Here is a 20,879-nt window from a genome sequence, read left to right on the forward strand (position 1 = left end):
GGGTGGAGATACACCTGGGGGAATGGAGATACACCTGGGGGAGTGGAGATACACCTGGAGGGGTGGGGATACACCTGGGGGGGTGGAGATACACCTGGGGGAATGGAGATACACTTGGAGGGGCTGGGATCCCCAATCCCCGCGTCTCCCCAGTCCCCATGGATCCCCAATCCCCGCGGATCCGCAATCCCTGTGGATCCCCAATCCCTGTGGATCCCCAATCCCCACGGATCCCCAATCCCCGTGTCTCCCCAATCCCCGTGTCTCCCCAGTCCCCATGGATCCCCAATCCCTGCGGATCCCCAATCCCCGTGGATCCCCAATCCCCGCGGATCCGCAATCCCTGTGGATCCCCAATCCCCGCGGCTCCCCAATCCCCGTGTCTCCCCAATCCCCGCGGCTCCCCACCGCACGGCCCCGTCCCCGCCCCGCAGGCCATCGAGGAGGGCACGCTGGAGGAGATCGAGGAGGAGGTCCGGCAGAAGAAATCCTCGCGGAAGCGGAAGCGCGAGCCCGAGGGCCCCGCGGGGCCGCCCCCGAGCGCGCGGGGCCGCGACAAGGACGAGGAGAGCCGCAAGCAGAAGAAGCGGGGGCGCCCCCCGGCCGAGAAGCTGTCCCCAAACCCGCCCCCCCTGACCCGCAAGATGCGCAAGATCGTCGACGCCGTCATCAAGTACAAGGACAGGTGAGGTGGGCACGGCTGGTCCGGGGGGTCCCAGGTGCTCCTGGGGGGTTCCTGGGGGCTCCCGGGGGGTTCCTGGAGGTTCCTGGGGGTCCCAGGTGGTCCTGGGGGCTCCTGGAGGGTTCCAGGTAGTCCTGGGGGGTCACAGGGGGTTCCTGGTGGTCCTCAGGGTTCCAGGTGGTCCTCAGGGTTCCTGGGGGGTTCCAGGTAGTCCTAGGGTGTTCCAGGGGGTTCCTGGAGGGTTCCTGGAGGGTTCCTGGAGGGTTCCAGGTGCTCCTTGGGGTTCCAGGTGGTCCTCAGGGTTCCTGGGGGGTTCCAGGGGGTTCGTGGAGGTTCCTGAGGGTTCCTGGGGGGTTCCAGGTGGGATGATGAGGATGAGGGGATGATGAGTCCAAGGATGATCAGGATGATGGGAGGATGAGGATGAGGATGACGATGATGGGATGATGATGAGGATGAGAATGAAGAGGTGATGAGGATGATGAGGATGAGGGGATGATAACGACGGGATGATGAGGATGAGGGGGATGATGAGGATGAGGGGGATGATGAGGATGATGGGATGATGAGAATGATTACGATGATGGGATGAGGATGAAGAGGTGATGAGGATGAGGGGATGATAAGGACGGGATGATGACGATGACGATGATGGGATGATGAGGACGAGGGGACGATGACGATGAGGATGAGGGGATGATGACGATGATGAGGACGAGGGGACGATGAGGATGAGGACGAGGAAGGCCGCCCCTCACGCCCTTTTCCCCCCGCAGCAGCAGCGGGCGGCAGCTGAGCGAGGTTTTCATCCAGCTCCCGTCCCGCAAGGAGCTCCCGGAGTACTACGAGCTCATCCGGAAACCCGTGGACTTCAAGAAGATCAAGGTACCACCGGGACCCACTGGGATCCACCGGGATCCACCGGGATCCACCGGGACCCTCCCCAGGGCTGCCCCCTGATCCCCGTTCCTGCTGCCAGGAGCGGATCCGTAACCACAAGTACCGGAGCCTCAACGACCTGGAGAAGGACGTGATGCTGCTGTGCCAGAACGCCCAGACCTTCAACCTCGAGGGCTCCCTGGTACGGGCAGGAGCCCCCGGGGTGGGATGGGGTGGCACCTGGGAATGGCCAGCAGTGGCCTGGAATGGGCTGGAGTGGCCCCAGGAGTGGCCTGGAACAGCTTGGGATGGCCTGGAGTGGAGTGGCCTGGAACAGCTTGGGATGGCCTGGAGTGACCTGGAATGACCAGGGGTGGGCTGGAATGGCCAGGAGTGACCAGGAATGATCAGGAAGGACCAGGAGGGACCAGGGATGACCAGGGATGACCTGGAATGACCAGGGATGACCAGGGATGACCTGGAGTGACTGGGAATGACCAGGGATGACCAGGAGCAACCAGGGATGACCTGGAATGACCTGGAATGACCAGGGATGACCTGGAATGACCTGGAATGACCAGGGATGACCTGGGATGACCAGGAGTGACCAGGGATGACCTGGGATGACCAGGAGCGACCAGGGATGACCTGGAGTGACCAGGGATGACCAGGGATGACCTGGAGTGACCAGGAATGTCCAGGAGTGACCAGGGATGACCAGGGATGACCTGGAATGACCAGGGATGATCTGGAGTGACCAGGGATGACCAGGGATGACCTGGAGTGACTGGGAATGACCAGGAATGTCCAGGAGTGACCTGGAATGACCAGGAGTGACCAGGGATGACCAGGAGCAACCAGGGATGACCAGGGATGACCTGGAGTGACCGGAATGCCCCGCTCCCCCAGATCTACGAGGATTCCATCGTGCTCCAGTCCGTGTTCACCAGCGTCCGGCAGAAGGTGGAGAAGGAGGAGGAGAGCGACGGAGAGGAGAGCGAGGAGGAGGAGGAGGGAGAGGAGGAAGGATCCGAGTCCGAGGGTGGGCCTTGGGATGGATGGGGTCCGTGGGGTCCATGGGATCAGTGGGATTGGTGGGGTGGGATCAGTGGGATTGGGATGGGATCGGGAGGGTATGGGACTGGGATGGGATCCATGGGATCAATGGGATCGGTGTGATGTGGGATTGGGTGAATGGGATTGGGATCAGTGGGATCAGTGGGATCCATGGGATCAGTGGGATTGGTGGGATGGGATCAATGGGATTCGTGGGATCAGTGGGATCGATGTGATGTGGGATTGGGTGAATGGGATTGGGATCAATGGGATCAGTGGGATCCATGGGATCAGTGGGATTGGTGGGATGGGATCAATGGGATTCGTGGGATCAATGGGATCAGTGTGATGTGGGATTGGGTGAATGGGATTGGGATCAGTGGGATCAGTGGGATCCATGGGATCGGGATGGGGTCGGGAGGGGGCTCAGGATCATTTGGAGGCTCTGCATCCCCCAGCCCGCTCGGTGAAGGTGAAGATCCGCCTGGGCCGCAAGGAGAAGGTTCCGGAACGCGGGAAGGGCCGGCGCCGGGGGGGGCGAGGGGGGCGCCCCAAACCCCTCCTGAGCGACGACGAGAGCGAGGACGAGCAGGAGGAGGTGAGGGGGGCCCGGAGGGAGCCTGGATCCCGGGAGAGATCCCAAATCCAGGGAGCGACCCCCATCCTTCACCCGCACCCCGGATCCTGGGCTGAGCCCCCAAAGCCTGGCAGTGACCCCAAATCCCAAAACCTGGCAGTGACCCCAAATCCCAGATCCTGGCAGTGATCCCAAATCCCAGATCCTGGCAGTGACCCCAAATCCCAAAACCTGGCAGTGACCGCAAATCCCAAATCCTGGCAGTGACCCCAAAGCCAGGAGTGACCCCAAACCCTGGCAGTGACCCCAAACCCTGGCAGTGACCCCAAATCCCAGATCCTGGCAGTGATCCCAAATCCCAAATCCTGGCAGTGATCCCAAATCCCAAACCCTGGCAGTGACCCCAAATCCCAGATCCTGGCAGTGACCCCAAACCCTGGCAGTGACCCCAAACCCTGGCAGTGACCCCAAATCCCAAAACCTGGCAGTGACCCCAAATCCCAGATCCTGGCAGTGACCCCAAACCCTGGCAGTGACCCCAAACCCTGGCAGTGACCCCAAATCCCAAAACCTGGCAGTGACCCCAAATCCCAGATCCTGGCAGTGACCCCAAATCCCAAACCCTGGCAGTGACCCCAAATCCCAAACCCTGGCAGTGACCCCAAATCCCAAACCCTGGCAGTGACCCCAAATCCCAAACCCTGGCAGTGACCCCGATCCTTCACCCAAGGATCCTGGGCTGACCCCCAAATCCCGACCCCCAATTCCTGACCCCTTTTCCCGTTTCCCCTTTTTTCCCAGGATCGCTCCGGCAGCGGCACCGAGGACGACTGACCCCAACATTCCACGGCTCCAGAACTCTGCGAACCCCCAGACCCCCCCGTGCCCCCCAAATCCCCCCGTTGTCCCCCGTAGCTCCGATGGCAGCGACGCCGGAATTCCCAAAAATCCTGAAAATCCCCAAAAAACCGAGACCCCCCCTGCGCCCAACCTCGCCCGTATTTATACCAGGAGCGGCGCCGCCGCCGCCACCGGAGCTCCTGGATCATCCCAGGGGGTCCCGGATCGTCCTGGAGGGTCCGGCTGGGCTCATCCCGGCTTCTTCCAGGTGCTCCCAAGTTGTCCCTGCTCGTCCCAGATCCAGATTGTCCCGAGTTGGCCTGGACCATCCCAAATGTGGATTGTCCGGAGCGATCCAGACCATCCTGGGTTGGTCCTAAACCCACCCCGGATCATCCTCAACCCTCTTGGATCATCCTAAATCCTCTTGGATCATCCAGAATCCATCCTGGATCATCCTAAATCCATCCTGGGTTGGTTTTAAATCCTCCTGGATCATCCTAAATCCATCCTGGGTGGTCCTAAATCCTCTTGGATCATCCTAAATCCATCCTGGGTGGTCCTAAATCCTCTTGGATCATCCTAAATCCATCCTGGGTGGTCGTAAATCCTCTTGGATCATCCTAAATCCATCCTGGGTTGGTTTTAAATCCTCCTGGATCATCCTAAATCCATCCTGGGTGGTCCTAAATCCTCTTGGATCATCCTAAATCCATCCTGGGTGGTCCTAAATCCTCTTGGATCATCCTAAATCCATCCTGGGTGGTCCTAAATCCTCTTGGATCATCCTAAATCCATCCTGGGTTGGTTTTAAATCCTCCTGGATCATCCTAAATCCATCCTGGGTGGTTTTAAATCCTCTTGGATCATCCTAAATCCATCCTGGGTGGTCCTAAATCCATCCTGGATCAGCTGAGCTCAGCCTTGGATTGTCCTGGATCATCTCACCCCCCCGAGTGTCCCAGCCTGGATCATCCTGGGTGGTCCCAGCTTGTCCCGGACCATCTCCCATCCCCAGGATCCTCCCGACCCCGGCGCTGTCGCTGTCCCTGGATTCCCAGCAGTCGATAATTAATTAATAAATTAATCCAACGGGAGCCGAGTCGTCTCCAGGGGGGCTGGGGGGGATTTGGGGCTCCAGAGGGGTTTTTGGGGTGACCTGGGGGGGATTTGGGGCTCCAGAAGGGTTTTTGGGGGCACTCTGGGGATTTTGGGGCTCCAGAGGGGTTTTTGGGGTGACCTGGGGGGGATTTGGGGCTCCAGAGGGGTTTTTGGGGGCACTCTGGGGATTTTGGGGCTCCAGAGGGGTTTTTGGGGTGACCTGGGGGGGGAATTGGGGCTCCAGAGGGGTTTTTGGGGTGATGGGGGTGGATTTGGGGCTCCAGAGGAGTTTTTGGGGGCACTCTGGGGATTTTGGGGCTCCAGAGGGGTTTTTGGGGGGTGTTTTTGGGGTGACTCTGGGGATTTGGGGTGATGGGGGTGGATCTGGGGCTCCCGAGGGATTTTTGGGGGCACTCTGGGGATTTTGGGGCTCCCGAGGGGTTTTTGGGGTGATGGGGGTGGATCTGGGGCTCCCGAGGAGTTTTTGGGGGCTCTCTGGGGATTTGGGGGCTCCCTGGGAATGGAAAATGGGAAAATGGAGCCCCTTTCTCCTTCCCGCTTTTCCCGGTTTTTCCCTCCTGCTTTTCCTCCCCTTTTCCCGGATTTTTCTCCTTCCCGCTCTCCCCTCCCGGTTTCCTTTTCCCATCCCGGTGTTCCGGTCCCCCCTCCGGTGTCCGCGTGTGCCCCGGTCCCGCCTGTCCGTCCGTCCGTCCGTCCCTCATTCCCGGTTTCCCCTCCCTCATTCCCCGTTTCCCGCCCCTCATTCCCGTTTTTCCCCTCCCTCACTCCCGGTTTTCCCACCCCCTTTTCCCGCCCCTCATTCCCGGTTTTCCCGCCCCTCCCTCCCCCTTTTTGAACGCCCCGAGCTCCTCCCCGCGCCCGTTAAATGGGGCCCGACGGGACCCGCGGCCACGGGAACGCGGGGAGGGAGCGGCACCGGCAGCGACCGGGAGCGGGATCGGGACCGGGATCGGGATCGGGATCGGCACCGGGACCGGCGCCGGGATCAGCACCGCGATCAGCACCGGGACCGACCGGTACTGGGATCGGCACCGGGACCGGGATCGGCACCGGCAGCGACCGGGACCGGGATCAGCACCGGCACCGGCAGCGACCGGTGGTACTGGGATCGGCACCGGAACCGGGATCGGCACCGGGAGCAGCCGGGACCGGGATCCGCCCGGAGCTCCCGGATCCCTCCGAGCCCCGGCTCCGCTCCCGGTGAGCTCGAGGACACGAACCGCGGTTGGAAAACCGGGACAGAGCCCGGAACCAGCGGAAAGGAACCGGGACAGGCCGGGATGGGTCCCGGCAGCAGCGGGAGAAGAGCGGGAACGGCCGCGAGCGGGTCCGGGACCGCCGGGATCCTCGTGCTCCTCCTGGGAGCGGCGGCGGCGGCGGCGACACCGAGCACAGGTGGGGGGGGAGGGGCCCGGGGGGATTTTGGGGGGTCCGCGAGGGGGTGGGGGCTCCCCCCCCACGCCCCCAGACCCACGTGGGGGCGGGGAGGGCACCGGGGATCCCGGGGGGGGGGAAGGGACCGGGGGGAGCGGGGCGGTTTTGGGGGTCCCCCCCGTGACCCCACCCGGGCCCCCCCACGTGTCACCGCCCCGCCCCACCGCTTGGGAGGCCCCGCCCACTCAGCCCCACCCTTTCCGGGAAGAGCCAATCAGCGCGCGCGGCCCGCCCCGCCCCGCGGCGGACGCGGCTCCCATTGGCTGAGGCCAGACTGGCCACCCGCGGGGGCGGGGCCTGCTGCAGCCAATCAGAGCGCGGCGCGCGGGGAGGGCGCGCCCGGGTGGGGCCGGGAGGGGAGGGGGAAAATGAGGGGAAAAACCCCAAAAATGAGGGGAAAAAACCCCAAAAATGAGGGGAAAAACCCCAAAAATGAGGGAAAAAACCCCGGAAATGGGAGCGGGAGCCCCAAAAGGGGATGGGGAGCCGAAGGTGGGATTAAAAGTGGCCAAAAATGGGAGCGGGACGGGCGCAAAAGGGGCGGGAACGGCCCAAAAGTTGGGGTCAAACTCCAAAATTCGATCGGAAGTTTCAAAGTCGGAGCGGAACCCCCGAAGTGGGGATAAAGTACCTCAAAACTGGGATAAACCACCCCAAAACGGGGGGAAAGCACCCAAAAATGGAGATAAAACACCCCAAAATGGGGACACAATCCACAAAAATGGAGATGAAGCCTCCAAAAATGGGGATAAAATCCCCAGAATGGGACCAGGAGCCCCAGAACAGGGGGAGCTCAGGGGTCCCGGGGGACATTTTGGTTGTTGGGTTGAATTCTGGGGTTTCCCGGGCGCAATTTGGAATTTTGGGGTAAATTTTTGGGTTTTCCCGGGGTTATTTGGCATTTTAGGGTGATTTTTGGGGTTAATTTTGGGGTTTTCCCGGGGATATTTTGATTTTTGGGGTGAATTTTGGGGTGAATTTTGGGGTTTTCCGGGGGATATTTTGATTTTTGGGGTTCATTTTGGGGGTGATTTTTGGGGTTCATTTTGGGGTGATTTTTGGGGTGAATTTTTGGGTGATTTTTGGGGTTCATTTTGGGGTGAGTTTTGGGGTGAATTTTGGGGTGAATTTTGGGGTTTTCCGGGGGATATTTTGATTTTTTGGGTTGATTTTTGGGTTGATTTTTGGGGTGAATTTTTGGGTGATTTTTGGGGTTCATTTGGGGGTTCATTTGGGGGTTCATTTGGGGGTTCATTTTGGGGTGAATTTTGGGGTTTTCCGGGGGATATTTTGATTTTTTGGGTTGATTTTTGGGTTGATTTTTGGGGTGAATTTTTGGGTGATTTTTGGGGTTCATTTGGGGGTTCATTTGGGGGTTCATTTGGGGGTTTTCCGGGGGATATTTTGATTTTCGCTCCGTTTTTGGGGTTCCCTGACCCCCATTTCCCCCCCCCAGCGGCCTCCCCGTGCCCCCCGGACCATCTCCTGTGCGGGGACGGCTCGTGCCTGTCGCGACATTTCGCCTGCGACGGCGATCGCGATTGTCCGGACGGGCGGGACGAGCTGGGCTGCGCCCCTCCCCCCTGGCCCTCGCCCTCCCCTCCCCCCCCCTGCCCCCCCTCCTCGTTCCGCTGTCGCGACGGGAGCTGCATCCCGCGCCTCTGGAGCTGCGACGGCGATCGCGACTGTCGCGACGGGGAGGATGAGGGGGAGGGGCTGTGCGGGCCCCCCCGGCCCCCCCGCGCCTGCCCCGCCCTGCAGTTCTCCTGCGGGTCCGGCGAGTGCCTCACCAGGAGGTGGCGCTGCGACGGGACCCCCGACTGTCGCGATAGTTCCGATGAGGAGGGGTGCGGTGAGCGCGATGGGGGGCACTGGGGGGAACTGGGAGGAACTGGGAGGGGTCTGAGGGGCACTGGGATGAACTGGGATGAACTGGGATGGACTGGGATGAACTGGGAGGGACTGGGATGGACTGGGAGAGGTTTGGAGAGCACTGGGATGGACTGGGAGCGGTTTGGGGGGCACTGGGATGGACTGGGATGGACTGGGAGGGGTTTGGAGAGCACTGGGATGGACTGGGATGGACTGGGAGGGGTCTGAGGGGTACTGGGATGGACTGGGAGGAACTGGGAGGGACTGGGAGGGGTTTGGAGAGCACTGGGATGGACTGGGCTGAACTGGGAGCGGTTTGGGGGGCACTGGGCTGAACTGGGCTGAACTGGGCTGAACTGGGAGCAGTTTGGGGGGCACTGGGATGGACTGGGAGGGGTCTGAGGGGTACTGGGATGAACTGGGAGGGACTGGGAGGGACTGGGAGGGGTTTGGAGAGCACTGGGATGGACTGGGATGGACTGGGCTGAACTGGGAGCAGTTTGGGGGGCACTGGGATGGACTGGGATGGACTGGGAGGGGTCTGAGGGGTACTGGGATGGACTGGGATGGACTGGGATGGACTGGGAGCGGTTTGGGGGGCACTGGGCTGGACTGGGCTGAACTGGGCTGAACTGGGCTGGACTGGGCTGAACTGGGAGCGGTTTGGGGGGCACTGGGCTGGACTGGGCTGAACTGGGAGCGGTTTGGGGGGCACTGGGCTGGACTGGGCTGAACTGGGAGTGGTTTGGGGGGCACTGGGATGAACTGGGCTGAACTGGGAGCGGTTTGGGGGGCACTGGGCTGAACTGGGCTGAACTGGGCTGAACTGGGAGCGGTCGCTCCCCTGTGACCCCGCCCCCTCCCCGCAGCCCCGCCCCCGCCGTGCCCCCCCGGGCAGCTCCTCTGTCGCGACAGGCGCTGCATCCCCGCGGCGCGCGCCTGCGACGGGACCCCCGACTGTCGCGACGGGGACGACGAGGAGGCGTGTCCCGACGGTGAGGGGGAGGGGCGGGCGGCTGGGGGGGATTTGGGGGGTCAGGGGGGGGGTTGGGGGGGTCCGCGGCCGCGGTTTGGGGGTGCTTTGGGGTTCTTGGGGGTGTTTTGGGGTTTTTCTGGGAGTTTTGGGGTTTTTGGGGATGTTTTGGGGCATTTTGGGGTTTTGGGGATGGTTTTGGGGTGGTTTTTGGGGAATGTTCGGGGGTTTTGGGGGATTTTTAGGGAGGTTTTCGGGTGGTTTGGGGGGTTTTAGGGATGTTTTGGGGGCTTTGGGGATGTTTTGGGGCATTTTGGGGTTTTGGGGATGGTTTTGGGGTGGTTTTGGGGGAATGTTCGGGGGTTTTGGGGGATTTTTAGGGAGGTTTTCGGGTGGTTTGGGGGGTTTTAGGGATGTTTTGGGGGCTTTGGGGATGTTTTGGGGCATTTTGGGGTTTTGGGGATGGTTTTGGGGTGGTTTTGGGGGAATGTTCGGGGGTTTTGGGGGATTTTTAGGGAGGTTTTCGGGTGGTTTGGGGGGTTTTAGGGATGTTTTGGGGTTTTGGGGGATGTTTTGGGGCATTTTGGGGTTTTGGGGATGGTTTTGGGGTGGTTTTTGGGGGATGTTCGGGGGTTTTGGGGGATTTTTAGGGAGGTTTTCGGGATGTTTCGGGGTTTTTGGGGATGTTTTGGGATGCTTTCAGGGGAGTTTCGGGGGATGTTGTGGGGGTCCCTCGGTCCGTGACCCCTCTCCCCTCCCCCCCAGTCCCGTCGTGCTCCGCCCCGCACCGCTTCCGCTGCCGCTCGGGGGAGTGTATCGCGATAGCGCAGGTCTGCGATGGGCAGCGCCACTGTCGCGATTGGTCCGACGAGCCGCTCAAGGAGTGCGGTGAGGAGGGGCCCCAAAACCGCCCCCAAAAAAACCCCAAAGCCCCCCCAAAACCGCCCCAAAACCCCCCCAATCCCACCCCCAGAACCCCCCCAAATCCTCCCCAGAAAAACCCAAATCCTCCCCAAAAAAACCCAAATCCGCCCCAAATCCCACCCCCAGAACCCCCCAAATCTTCCCCAAAAAACCCGAAATCCCACCCCCAGAACCCCCCAAATCCTCCCCAGAAAACCCCAAATCCCACCCCCAGAACCCTCCAAATCCCCCCCAAATCCCACCCCCAGAACCCCCCCAAATCCCCCCCAAATCCCCCCAAATCCCACCCCCAGAACCCCCCCAAATCCCCCCCAAATCCCACCCCCAGAACCCCCCCAAATCCTCCCAAAAAAACCCAATTCCCCCCAAAACCCCAAAACCCGCTCAGACCATCCCAAAACCCCCCCAAACCCCCCTTCCCCCCCACCCCCGACTTCTCCTCCCCGGGATTTTGGGGTCCCGGTCCCTTTTGGGGTGGGGATTTTTGGGTTTTTGGGGTTTTGGGGATTCTGGCATTTGGGGTTTTGGAATTTTGGGATTTTGGTATTTGGGGTTGGGATTTGGGGATTTGGGGATTCTGGCATTTGGGATTTTGGTGATTTGGGGATTTGGGATCTGGGGTTGGGATTTTGGGGATTTGGGATTTCGGGTTTGGATTTTGGCACTTGGGGTTGGGATTTTGGGGATTTTGGGATTTGGGATTTGGGGTTTTGGGGTTGGGTTTGGGGATTTGGGTTTTGGGGATTTTGGGGATTTTTGGATTTTGGGGATTTGGGGTTGGGGATTTTGGGGATTTGGGGATTCTGGGATTGGGGGTTTGGAGATTTTTGGATTTGGGGTTTGGGGTTTGGGAATTTTGGGTATTTGGAGATTCTGGCATTTGGGATTTTGGGGATTTTGGGGTTTGGGGTTTGGGAATTTTTGGGTTTGGGTTTTGGGGTTGGGGATTTTGGATATTTGGGGATTCTGGCATTTGGGATTTTGGGGATTTTGGGGTTTGGGGTTTGGGAATTTTTGGGTTTGGGGTTTGGGAATTTTGGGTATTTAGAGATTCTGGCATTTGGGATTTTGGGGATTTTGGGATTTGGGGTTTGGGAATTTTTGGGTTTGGGGTTTGGGGTTTGGGAATTTTGGGTATTTGGGGATTCTGGCATTTGGGATTTTGGGGATTTTGGGGTTTGGGGTTTCCTGACGCCCCCGTGCCCCCAGGGGTGAACGAGTGCCTGGCGGGGGCCGGGGGCTGCTCCCACGGCTGCCGGGACCTGCGGCTGGGCTACGAGTGCCTGTGCCCGCCCGGGCTGGGGCTGGAGCCCGACAACCGCACGTGCCACGGTGGGTGAGCCCCGGGAGCCCGGAATGGGACACGGTTACCCAAAACAGCACAGAAATACCCCAAAATGGGACACGGTTACCCCAAAACAGCACAGAAATACCCCAAAATGGGACACGGTTACCCCAAAACAGCACAGAAATACCCTAAAATGGGACACGGTTACCCCAAAACAGCACAGAAATACCCTAAAATGGGACACAGTTACCCAAAACAGCACAAAAATACCCAGAACGGGACACAGTTACCCAAAACAGCACAAAAATACCCCAAAATGGGACACAGTTACCCCAAAACAGCACAGAAATACCCAAAACGGGACACGGTTACCCCAAAACAGCACAGAAATACCCTAAAATGGGACACGGTTACCCCAAAACAGCACAGAAATACCCCAAAATGGGTCCCAAAACAGGACACAATTACCCAAAATAGCACAAAAATACCCAGAACGGGACACAGTTACCCCAAAACAGCACAGAAATACCCAAAATGGGACACGGTTACCCCAAAACAGCACAGAAATACCCTAAAATGGGACACGGTTACCCCAAAACAGCACAGAAATACCCCAAAATGGGACACGGTTACCCCAAAATAGCACAAAAAAAACCCCAAAATGGGAAACAATTACCCCAAAGAGCACAGAAATACCCAAAATGGGACACGGTTACCCAAAACAGCACAGAAATACCCTAAAATGACAGTTACCCCAAAATAGCACAAAAATACCCAAAACGGGACACGGTTACCCAAAACAGCACAGAAATACCCCAAAATGGGTCCCAAAACGGGACACAATTACCCAAAACAGCACAGAAATACCCAAAATGGGAAACAATTACCCCAAAAAAATCACAAAAATACCCCAAAATGGGACACGGTTACCCCAAAACAGCACAGAAATACCCTGAAATGGAACAAAATGACCCCAAAATGCCCTAAAATAACTCAAAATAGCCCAAAATACGCGACTTTGGGTGACTTTGGGGTGAGTTCATTGGATTTTGGGTGATTTTCTCTGATTTTGGGTGATTTTCTCGGATTTTTGGGGTGATTTTGTCTGATTTTTGGGGTGATTTTGTCTGATTTTGGGGTGATTTTCTCTGATTTTGGGGTGATTTTCTCTGATTTTTGGGGTGATTTTGTCTGATTTTGGGGTGATTTTGTCTGATTTGGGGTGATTTTTCTGATTTTGGGTTAGTTTGTCTGGTTTTGGGGTGATTCTGAGATGATTTTGGGGTAATGTTTGGGTATTTTGGGGAGGTTTTGTCTGGTTTTGGGGTTATTTTATCTGATTTTGGGGTAATTTCGTCTGATTTTGGGTTATTTTATCTGATTTTTTTCTGATTTCGGGGTGATTTGTGGTTGTCTGACTTTGGGGTTATTCCGTCTGATGTTGGGGTGTTTTTGGGGTGTTTTTGGGGTGATGTTGGGGTGTTTTTGGGGTGTTTTGGGGGTGTTTTTGGGGTGTTTTTGGGGTGTTTTTGGGGTGGTTTTTGGGGTGTTTTTCGGGTGATATTGGGGTGTTTTTGGGGTGTTTTTTGGGTGTTTTGGGGGTGTTTTTGGGGTGTTTTTAGGGTGTGTTTTGGGGTGTTTTTGGGGTGTATTTTGTGTTGTTTTTTGGGGTGATGTTGGGGTGTGTTTGGGGTGTTTTTGGGGTGTTTTTGGGTGTTTTGGGGTGTGTTTGGGGTGTTTTTGGGGTGTGTTTGGGGTGTTTTTGGGGTGTTTTGGGGTGTGTTTGGGGTGTTTTTGGGGTGTGTTTGGGGTGTTTTTGGGTGTGTTTGGGGTGTTTTTGGGGGTGTTTTTGGGGTGTTTTTTGGGGTGATGTTGGGGTGTTTTTGGGGTGTGTTTGGGGTGTTTTTGGGGTGTGTTTGGGGTGTATTTTGGGTGTTTTTGGGGTGATTTTGGGGTGTTTTTGGGGTGTATTTGGGGTGTTTTTGGGGTGTCTTTGGGGTGTGTTTGGGGTGTGTTTGGGGTGTTTTTGGGGTGATGTTGGGGTGTTTTTGGGGTGTTGTTGGGGGTGTTTTTGGGGTGTGTTTGGGGTGTTTTTTGGGGTTTTTGGGGTGTTTTTTGGGGTGATGTTGGGGTGTTTTTGGGGTGTGTTTGGGGTGTTTTTGGGGTGTGTTTGGGGTGTATTTTGGGTGTTTTTGGGGTGATTTTGGGGTGTTTTTGGGGTGTATTTGGGTGTTTTTGGGGTGTCTTTGGGGTGTGTTTGGGGTGTTTTTGGGGTGATGTTGGGGTGTTTTTGGGGTGTTGTTGGGGGTGTTTTTGGGTGATGTTGGGGTGGTTTTGGGGTGTGTTTGGGGTGTGTTTGGGGTGGTTTTGGGGTGTTTTTGGGGTGTGTTTGGGGTGTTTTTGGGGTGATGTTGGGGTGTTTTTGTGGTGTCTTTGGGTGTGTTTGGGGTGATGTTGGGGTGTTTTTGGGGTGTGTTTGGGGTGGTTTTGGGGTGGTTTTTGGGGTGTTTTTGGGGTGTGTTTGGAGTGTTTTTTGGGGTGTTTTTGGGGTGTGTTTGGGGTGATGTTGGGGTGTGTTTGGGGTGTTTTTGGGGTGTGTTTGGGGTGATGTTGGGGTGTTTTTGGGGTGTTGTTGGGGGTGTTTTTGGGGTGTGTTTGGGGTGTTTTTTGGGGTTTTTGGGGTGATGTTGGGGTGTTTTTGGGGTGTTTTTGGGGTGTTTTTGGGGTGTGTTTGGGGTGATGTTGGGGTGTGTTTTGGGGTGATGTTGGGGTGTGTTTGGGGTGTGTTTGGGGTGTTTTTGGGGTGTGTTTGGGGTGTGTTTGGGGTGTTTTTGGGGTGTGTTTGGGGTGTTTTTGGGGTATTTTTGGGGTGTTTTTGGGGTGTTTTTGGGGTGTGTTTGGGGTGATGTTGGGGTGTGTTTGGGGGTGATGTTGGGGTGTGTTTGGGGTGTTTTTGGGGTGTGTTTGGGGTGTTTTTGGGGTGTGTTTGGGGTGTTTTTGGGGTCTGTTTGGGGTGTGTTTGGGGTGTGTTTGGGGTGTGTTTGGGGTGATGTTGGGGTGTTTTTGGGGTGATGCTGGGGTGTGTTTGGGGTGTTTTTTGGTGTTTTGGGGAGTTTTTGGGGTGATTTTGGGGTGTTTTTTGAGGTATGTTTGGGGTGTTTTTGGGGTGTTTTTGGGGTGTATTTGGGGTGTCTTTGGGGTGTCTTTGGGGTGTTTTTGGGGTGTGTTTGGGGTGTATTTGGGGTGATGTTGGGGTGTTTTTTCGGGTGATGTTGAGGTGTTTTTGGGGTGTTGTTGGGGGTGTTTTTGGGGTGTGTTTGGGGTGTTTTTTGGGGTTTTTGGGGTGTGTTTGGGGTGTTTTTGGGGAGTTTTTGGGTGATTTTGGGGTGGTTTTTGAGGTGTGTTTGGGGTGTGTTTGGGGTGTTTTTGGGGTGTTTTTGGGGTGTTTTTGGGGTGATGTTGCGGTGTGTTTGGGGTGTTTTTGGGGTGATGTTGGGGTGTTTTTGGGGTGTTTTTGGGGTGTTTTTGGGGTGTTTTTGGGGTGATGGTGGGGTGTGTTTGGGGTGTGTTTGGGGTGTTTTTGGGGTGTGTTTGGGGTGTTTTTGGGGTGATGTTGGGGTGTGTTTGGGGTGTTTTTGGGGTGTGTTTGGGGTGTTTTTGGGGTGTGTTTGGGGTGTTTTTGGGGTGATGTTGGGGTGTTTTTGGGATGTTTTTGGTGTGTTTTTTGGGTGTGTTTGGGGTGATTTTGGGGTGGTTTTTGAGGTGTGTTTGGGGTGATGTTGGGGTGTTTTTGGGGTGGTTTTTGGGGTGTTTTTGGGGTGTTTTTGGGGTGTTTTTGGGGTGTGTTTGGGGTGATGTTGGGGTGTCTTTGGGGTGTTTTTGGGGTGTGTTTGGGGTGGTTTTGGGGTGGTTTTTGGGGTGATTTTGGGGTGTGTTTGGGGTGTGTTTGGGGTGTTTTTGGGGTGGTTTTTGGGGTGTTTTTGGGGTGATGTTGGGGTGTTTTTGGGGTGTGTTTGGGGTGGTTTTGGGGTGTGTTTGGGGTGTCTTTGGGGTGATTTTGGGGTGTGTTTGGGGTGTGTTTGGGGTGTTTTTGGGGTGGTTTTTGGGGTGTTTTTGGGGTGATGTTGGGGTGTTTTTGGGGTGTGTTTGGGGTGATGTTGGGGTGCTTTTGGGGTGTGTTTGGGGTGTATTTTGGGGTGTATTTGGGGTGTTTTTGGGGAGTTTTTGGGGTGTTTTTGGGGTGTTTTTGGGGTGTGTTTGGGGTGATGTTGGGGTGTTTTTGGGGTGTGTTTGGGGTGTATTTTGGGGTGTATTTGGGGTGTTTTTGGGGTGTGTTTGGGGTGTTTTTGGGGTGATGGTGGGGTGTGTTTGGGGTGTATTTGGGGCGGTTTTTGGGGTGTTTTTGGGGTGATGGTGGGGTGTGTTTGGGGTGTTTTTGGGGTGTTTTTGGGGTGTGTTTGGGGTGTTTTTGGGGTGTTTTTGGGGTGTGTTTGGGGTGTATTTTGGGGTGTTTTTGGGGTGTTTTTGGGGTGATGTTGGGGTGATGTTGGGGTGTGTTTGGGGTGTTTTTGGGGAGTTTTTCGAGTGTTTTTGGGGTGATGTTGGGGTGTCTTTGGGGTGATGTTGGGCTGATGTTGGGGTGTTTTTGGGGTGATGTTGGGGTGATTTTGGGGTGTTTTTGGGGTGATGTTGGGGTGTGTTTGGGGTGTTTTTTGGGGTGTTTTTGGGGTGTGTTTGGGGTGTTTTTGGGGTGTGTTTGGGGTGTTTTTTGGGTGTTTTTTGGGGTGTCTTTGGGGTGTTTTTGGGGTGATGTTTAGGGTGATGTTTAGGGTGATGCTTTGGTGTTTTTGGGCTGTTTTTGGTGATGTTTGGGGTGCTGTTGGGGTGTTTTTGGCGTCTCTGCTGACCCCTGTCCCCCAGGGCCCCCCGGGACCCTCGTGGTGGGCACCCGGCACCAGCTGCTGGCGCTGGGCGGCGCCGAGCCCCGCGTCCTGCGGGGGGCGCTGAAGCACGCGGCCGCGCTGGACGTGGCCATCGAGGGGGGGGCCCTGTTCTGGGGGGACCCCAGCGAGGGACGCATCTACACGTGAGGAACCCCAAAATCCCCCGGCGACCCCCAAAATCCACCCCAAATCCTCCCTGGGACCCCAAAATTCCCTGGGACCCCCAAATCCTCCCCTGGGAGCCCAAAATTCCCTGGGACCCCCAAATCCTCCCCTGGGACCCCAAAATTCCCTGGGGACTCCCAAAATCAACCCCAAATCCTCCCTGGGACCCCAAAATTCCCTGGGACCCCAAAATCCACCCCAAATCCTCCCCTGGGACCCCAAAATTCCCTGGGACTCCCAAATCCTCCCCTGGGACCCCCGAAATTCCCTGGGACCCCAAAATCCACCCCAAATCCTCCCTGGGACCCCAAAATTCCCTGGGACCCCTAAATCCACCCCAAATCCTCCCCTGGGACCCCAAAATTCCCTGGGACTCCCAAATCCTCCCCTGGGACCCCGAAATTCCCTGGGACCCCAAAATCCACCCCAAATCCTCCCTGGGACCCCAAAATTCCCTGGGACCCCAGATCCTCCCCTGGGATCCCAAAATCCACACCGGGAACCCCAAAATCCTCCCCTGGGACCCCAACATCCACCCTGGGAACCCCAAATCCACCTGGGGCCCCCCAAAATCCACCCCCACTCCCCCCAAATCCCCTCCCAGTCCCCCCAGTGCCCCCAGTTTGACCCCCACCCCTCCCCCCCAGAGCCCCGCTGGCCGCGGGCCCGGCCGTGCCCCTGGCCGTGGTCACTGGCCCGGGGGCTCCGGCCGGGCTGGCCCTGGACTGGACACACGGGCTGCTCTACTGGACAGAGCCCGGCTCCGGCCGCGTGGCCGTCGCCGACCGCTCGGGCTCGCGCCAGCGCACGCTGCACCGGGACCCCCGGACACGGCCCTGGGCCGTGGTGGTGGACCCCCAGAACGGGTATGGGCGGGGGGCGACACCCGAAATACCCAAAAATACCAAAACCGGCCCCAAAATAGCCAAAACCAGCCTAAAACAGCCCCAAAAATACCCCAGAACAGCCCCAAGATACCCCAGAACAGCCCAAAATACCCCAGAACAGCCCCAAAATACCCCAGAACAGCCCCAAGATATTCCAAAAGAGCCCCAAAATACCCCAGAACAGCCCAAAATACCCCAGAACAGCCCCAAAATACCCCAGAACAGCCCCAAGATATCCCAAAAGAGCCCCAAAATACCCCAGAACAGCCCCAAAATACCCCAGAACAGCCCAAAATACCTCAGAACAGCCCCAAGATACCCCAGAACAGCCCAAAATACCCCAGAACAGCCCCAAGATATCCCAAAAGAGCCCCAAAATACCCCAGAACAGCCCCAAAATACCCCAGAACAGCCCCAAGATACCCCAGAACAGCCCCAAAATACCCCAGAACAGCCCAAAATACCTCAGAACAGCCCCAAAATACCCCAGAACAGCCCCAAGATATCCCAAAAGAGCCCCAAAAATACCCCAGAACAGCCCCAAGATACCCCAGAACAGCCCCAAGATACCCAGAACAGCCCAAAATACCCCAGAACAGCCCCAAAATACCCCAGAACAGCCCCAAATACCCCAGAACAGCCCCAAAATACCCCAGAACAGCCCCAAGATATCCCAAAAGAGCCCCAAAATACCCCAGAACAGCCCCAAAATACCCCAGAACAGCCCACAACAGCACCAGAATAACCAAATCTGCCCAAAGCCAGCCCCAAAACCCCAGACACGGCCCTGGGCGGTGACGAGGGACCCCCAGAACGGGGATGGGGGAGGGGGGTGACACCAAAAATATCCCAAAATATCCCAAAACAGCCCCAAAACAACCGAAATGTCCTCAAAATACCCAAAACAGCCTGAAAATAACCACAACAGCCCCAAAATTCCCCCGGATGGATCAAAGCAGCCCCAAAATAGCTCAAGATGGCCCCAAGTCAGCCCCAGACCCACGCCTGAAAACCCAAAACAGCCCCAAAACGGGGGCCCGGGGGTCCTGGGGGGGTCCGGGGGGTCCCCAGGTGACCCCGGCGCCCCCCCCCCAGGTTCCTGTACTGGTCGGACTGGGGGTCCCGGCCCCAAATCACGCGGGGGGCTCAGGACGGGGCGCCCCCCGAGGCGCTGGTGACCGAGGACGTGGAGCGGCCGCAGGGGCTGGCGCTGGGTGAGGCTCCCCGAAAACGACCCCAAAAACCTCCCCAAAGGCGCCCCAAAAATGTCCCCAAAAACGCCCCGGACGCGACCCCAGCGTGACCCCAAAAATGCCCCCGGAGCGTCCCCTGGCCCCCCCGACCCCCCCCCCGCCCCCCGGTGCCCCCAGTGACGCCCCCGGCCCCCTCCCCCCAGACCAGTCCTCCCAGCGCCTGTACTGGGCCGACGGGCGCCTCCAGGCCGTGTCCAGCGTGGGCCTGGACGGGCGCGGCCGCCGGACGCACCTGCGGGACCCCCGGCACCTGGGGCAGCCCCTGGGGCTCGCTGTCTTCCAGGTGAGACCCCCCCGTGTGCCCCTGAGCCCCCCCCAAAGTCCAGCAGGACCCCCCCGGGGATCCCCGTGTCCCCCTGAGCCCCTCCTGTGACCCCCAGACCCCCCCCGTGTCCCCCTGAGCCCCCCCAAAGTCCAGCAGGACCCCCCCGGGGATCCCCGTGTCCCCCTGAGCCCCTCCCGTGACCCCCAGACCCCCCCCGTGTCCCCCTGACCCCCCCCCCCCCACGTCCCTGTGACCCCCCCCAATGGCCATCAGGACCCCCCCGTGTCCTACTGACCCCCCCCCACCACCCCCAGACCCCCCCCAATGTCCCTGTGACCACCCCGCCCCTCCCCCTTCTGACCCCCCGTGACCCCCCTGACCCCTGTGACCCCCCTGTGACCCCCCGTGACCCCCCCATGACGCCCATTGACCCCCCCATTGACCACCCATGACCCCCTGACCCCTGTGACCCCCCCCATGACCCCATGACCCCGTGACCCCTCCCATGACCCCCTGTGACCCCCCATGACCCCCCGTGACCCCCCCATGACCACCCCCTGACCCCCCCATGACCCCATGACCCCCTGTGACGCCCCTGTGACCCCTCCATTGACCCCCCATGACCCCCCGTGACCCCCCCCATGGCCCCCCATGACCCCGTGACCCCTCCCGTGACCCCCCGTGACCCCCCATGACCCCCGCCCCTCCCCCAGGACTGGCTGGTCTGGACCGACCCCCCCCGGGGGTCCCTGGTGGCCACGCGGCTCCGGGGGGGCTCCTCCCCCTCCCCCCCCCGGCTGCTGGCCCAGGAGCTCTTCAGCCCCGAGGCCGTGGTGGTGCTGCACCCCGCCCGGCAGCCCAGAGGTACCAGAACACCCCGAAATCACCCCAAAAACACCCCGAAATCACCCCCCAAAATACCCCAAAAAATCCCAAAAACACCCCAAAACCACCCCAAAAACACTCCCCAAAATACCCCAAAAACACCCTAAAAACACCCCCCAAAATAGCCCAAAAACACCCTGAAATCACCCCACAACCACCCCCCAAAATACCCCGAAATCACCCCAAAAACACCCCAAAAACACCCCCAAAATACCCCAAAAACACCCTGAAATCACCCCACAACCACCCCCCAAAATACCCCGAAATCACCCCAAAAACACCCCCAAAATACCCCAAAAACACCCTGAAATCACCCCACAACCACCCCCAAAATACCCCAAAAACACCCCAAAACCACCCCAAAAAAACCCCAAAAATTCCCCAAAATACCCCAAAAACACCCCGAAATCACCCCAAAAATATCCTAAATACACCCCAAAAACACCCTAAAAATACCACAAAACCCCCCCAAAAACACCCCAAAAACACCCCAAAATACCCCAAAATAACCCCAAAAATACCCTAAATTAACCCAAAAAACACCCCAAATACAGCCCAAAAATACCCCCAAAAATATCCCAAAATAACCCCAGAAACACCCCAAAAATAACCCAAAATAACCTCTAAAGTAACCCCAAAATAACCCAAATACACCCCAAAAATAACCCCAAAAACCCAAGACCCCAAAAATAACCCAAAATAACCCCGAAATTACCCCCAAAAAAACCCTAAAAGTAACCCCAAATAACCTGAAAAATAACCCAAAATAACCCTGAAATTACCCCAAAATAACCCCAAAAACCCAAAAAAAACCAAAAATAACCCAAAATAACC

At 57.6% G+C, this 20,879-nt stretch overlaps 2 protein-coding genes across 2 annotated transcripts in view; both read left to right on the forward strand.

Moving 5' to 3' along the window:
• SMARCA4 (SWI/SNF related, matrix associated, actin dependent regulator of chromatin, subfamily a, member 4) overlaps positions 1-4,146 on the forward strand; it is a 30,860-nt gene extending 26,714 nt beyond the window's left edge. Inside the window, 6 exon segments of the mRNA XM_068178813.1 lie at positions 435-685; positions 1,459-1,567; positions 1,662-1,763; positions 2,471-2,603; positions 3,076-3,215; positions 3,996-4,146. Of these exon segments, the coding sequence (XP_068034914.1) occupies positions 435-685; positions 1,459-1,567; positions 1,662-1,763; positions 2,471-2,603; positions 3,076-3,215; positions 3,996-4,028 (768 nt within the window). The 3' untranslated portion in view covers positions 4,029-4,146.
• A 2,290-nt stretch (positions 4,147-6,436) lies between these two features.
• Positions 6,437-20,879, forward strand: part of LDLR (low density lipoprotein receptor) — a 15,365-nt gene continuing 922 nt past the window's right edge. Inside the window, exons 1-10 of the mRNA XM_068178880.1 lie at positions 6,437-6,551; positions 8,047-8,442; positions 9,332-9,457; positions 10,201-10,323; positions 11,569-11,691; positions 16,568-16,733; positions 17,403-17,621; positions 18,738-18,856; positions 19,039-19,178; positions 19,874-20,024. Of these exons, the coding sequence (XP_068034981.1) occupies positions 6,437-6,551; positions 8,047-8,442; positions 9,332-9,457; positions 10,201-10,323; positions 11,569-11,691; positions 16,568-16,733; positions 17,403-17,621; positions 18,738-18,856; positions 19,039-19,178; positions 19,874-20,024 (1,678 nt within the window). The remainder of the gene's footprint in view (positions 6,552-8,046; positions 8,443-9,331; positions 9,458-10,200; positions 10,324-11,568; positions 11,692-16,567; positions 16,734-17,402; positions 17,622-18,737; positions 18,857-19,038; positions 19,179-19,873; positions 20,025-20,879) is intronic.

This window comes from Anomalospiza imberbis, unplaced genomic scaffold (assembly GCF_031753505.1).
Source record: "Anomalospiza imberbis isolate Cuckoo-Finch-1a 21T00152 unplaced genomic scaffold, ASM3175350v1 scaffold_61, whole genome shotgun sequence".
NCBI lineage: Eukaryota > Metazoa > Chordata > Aves > Passeriformes > Viduidae > Anomalospiza > Anomalospiza imberbis.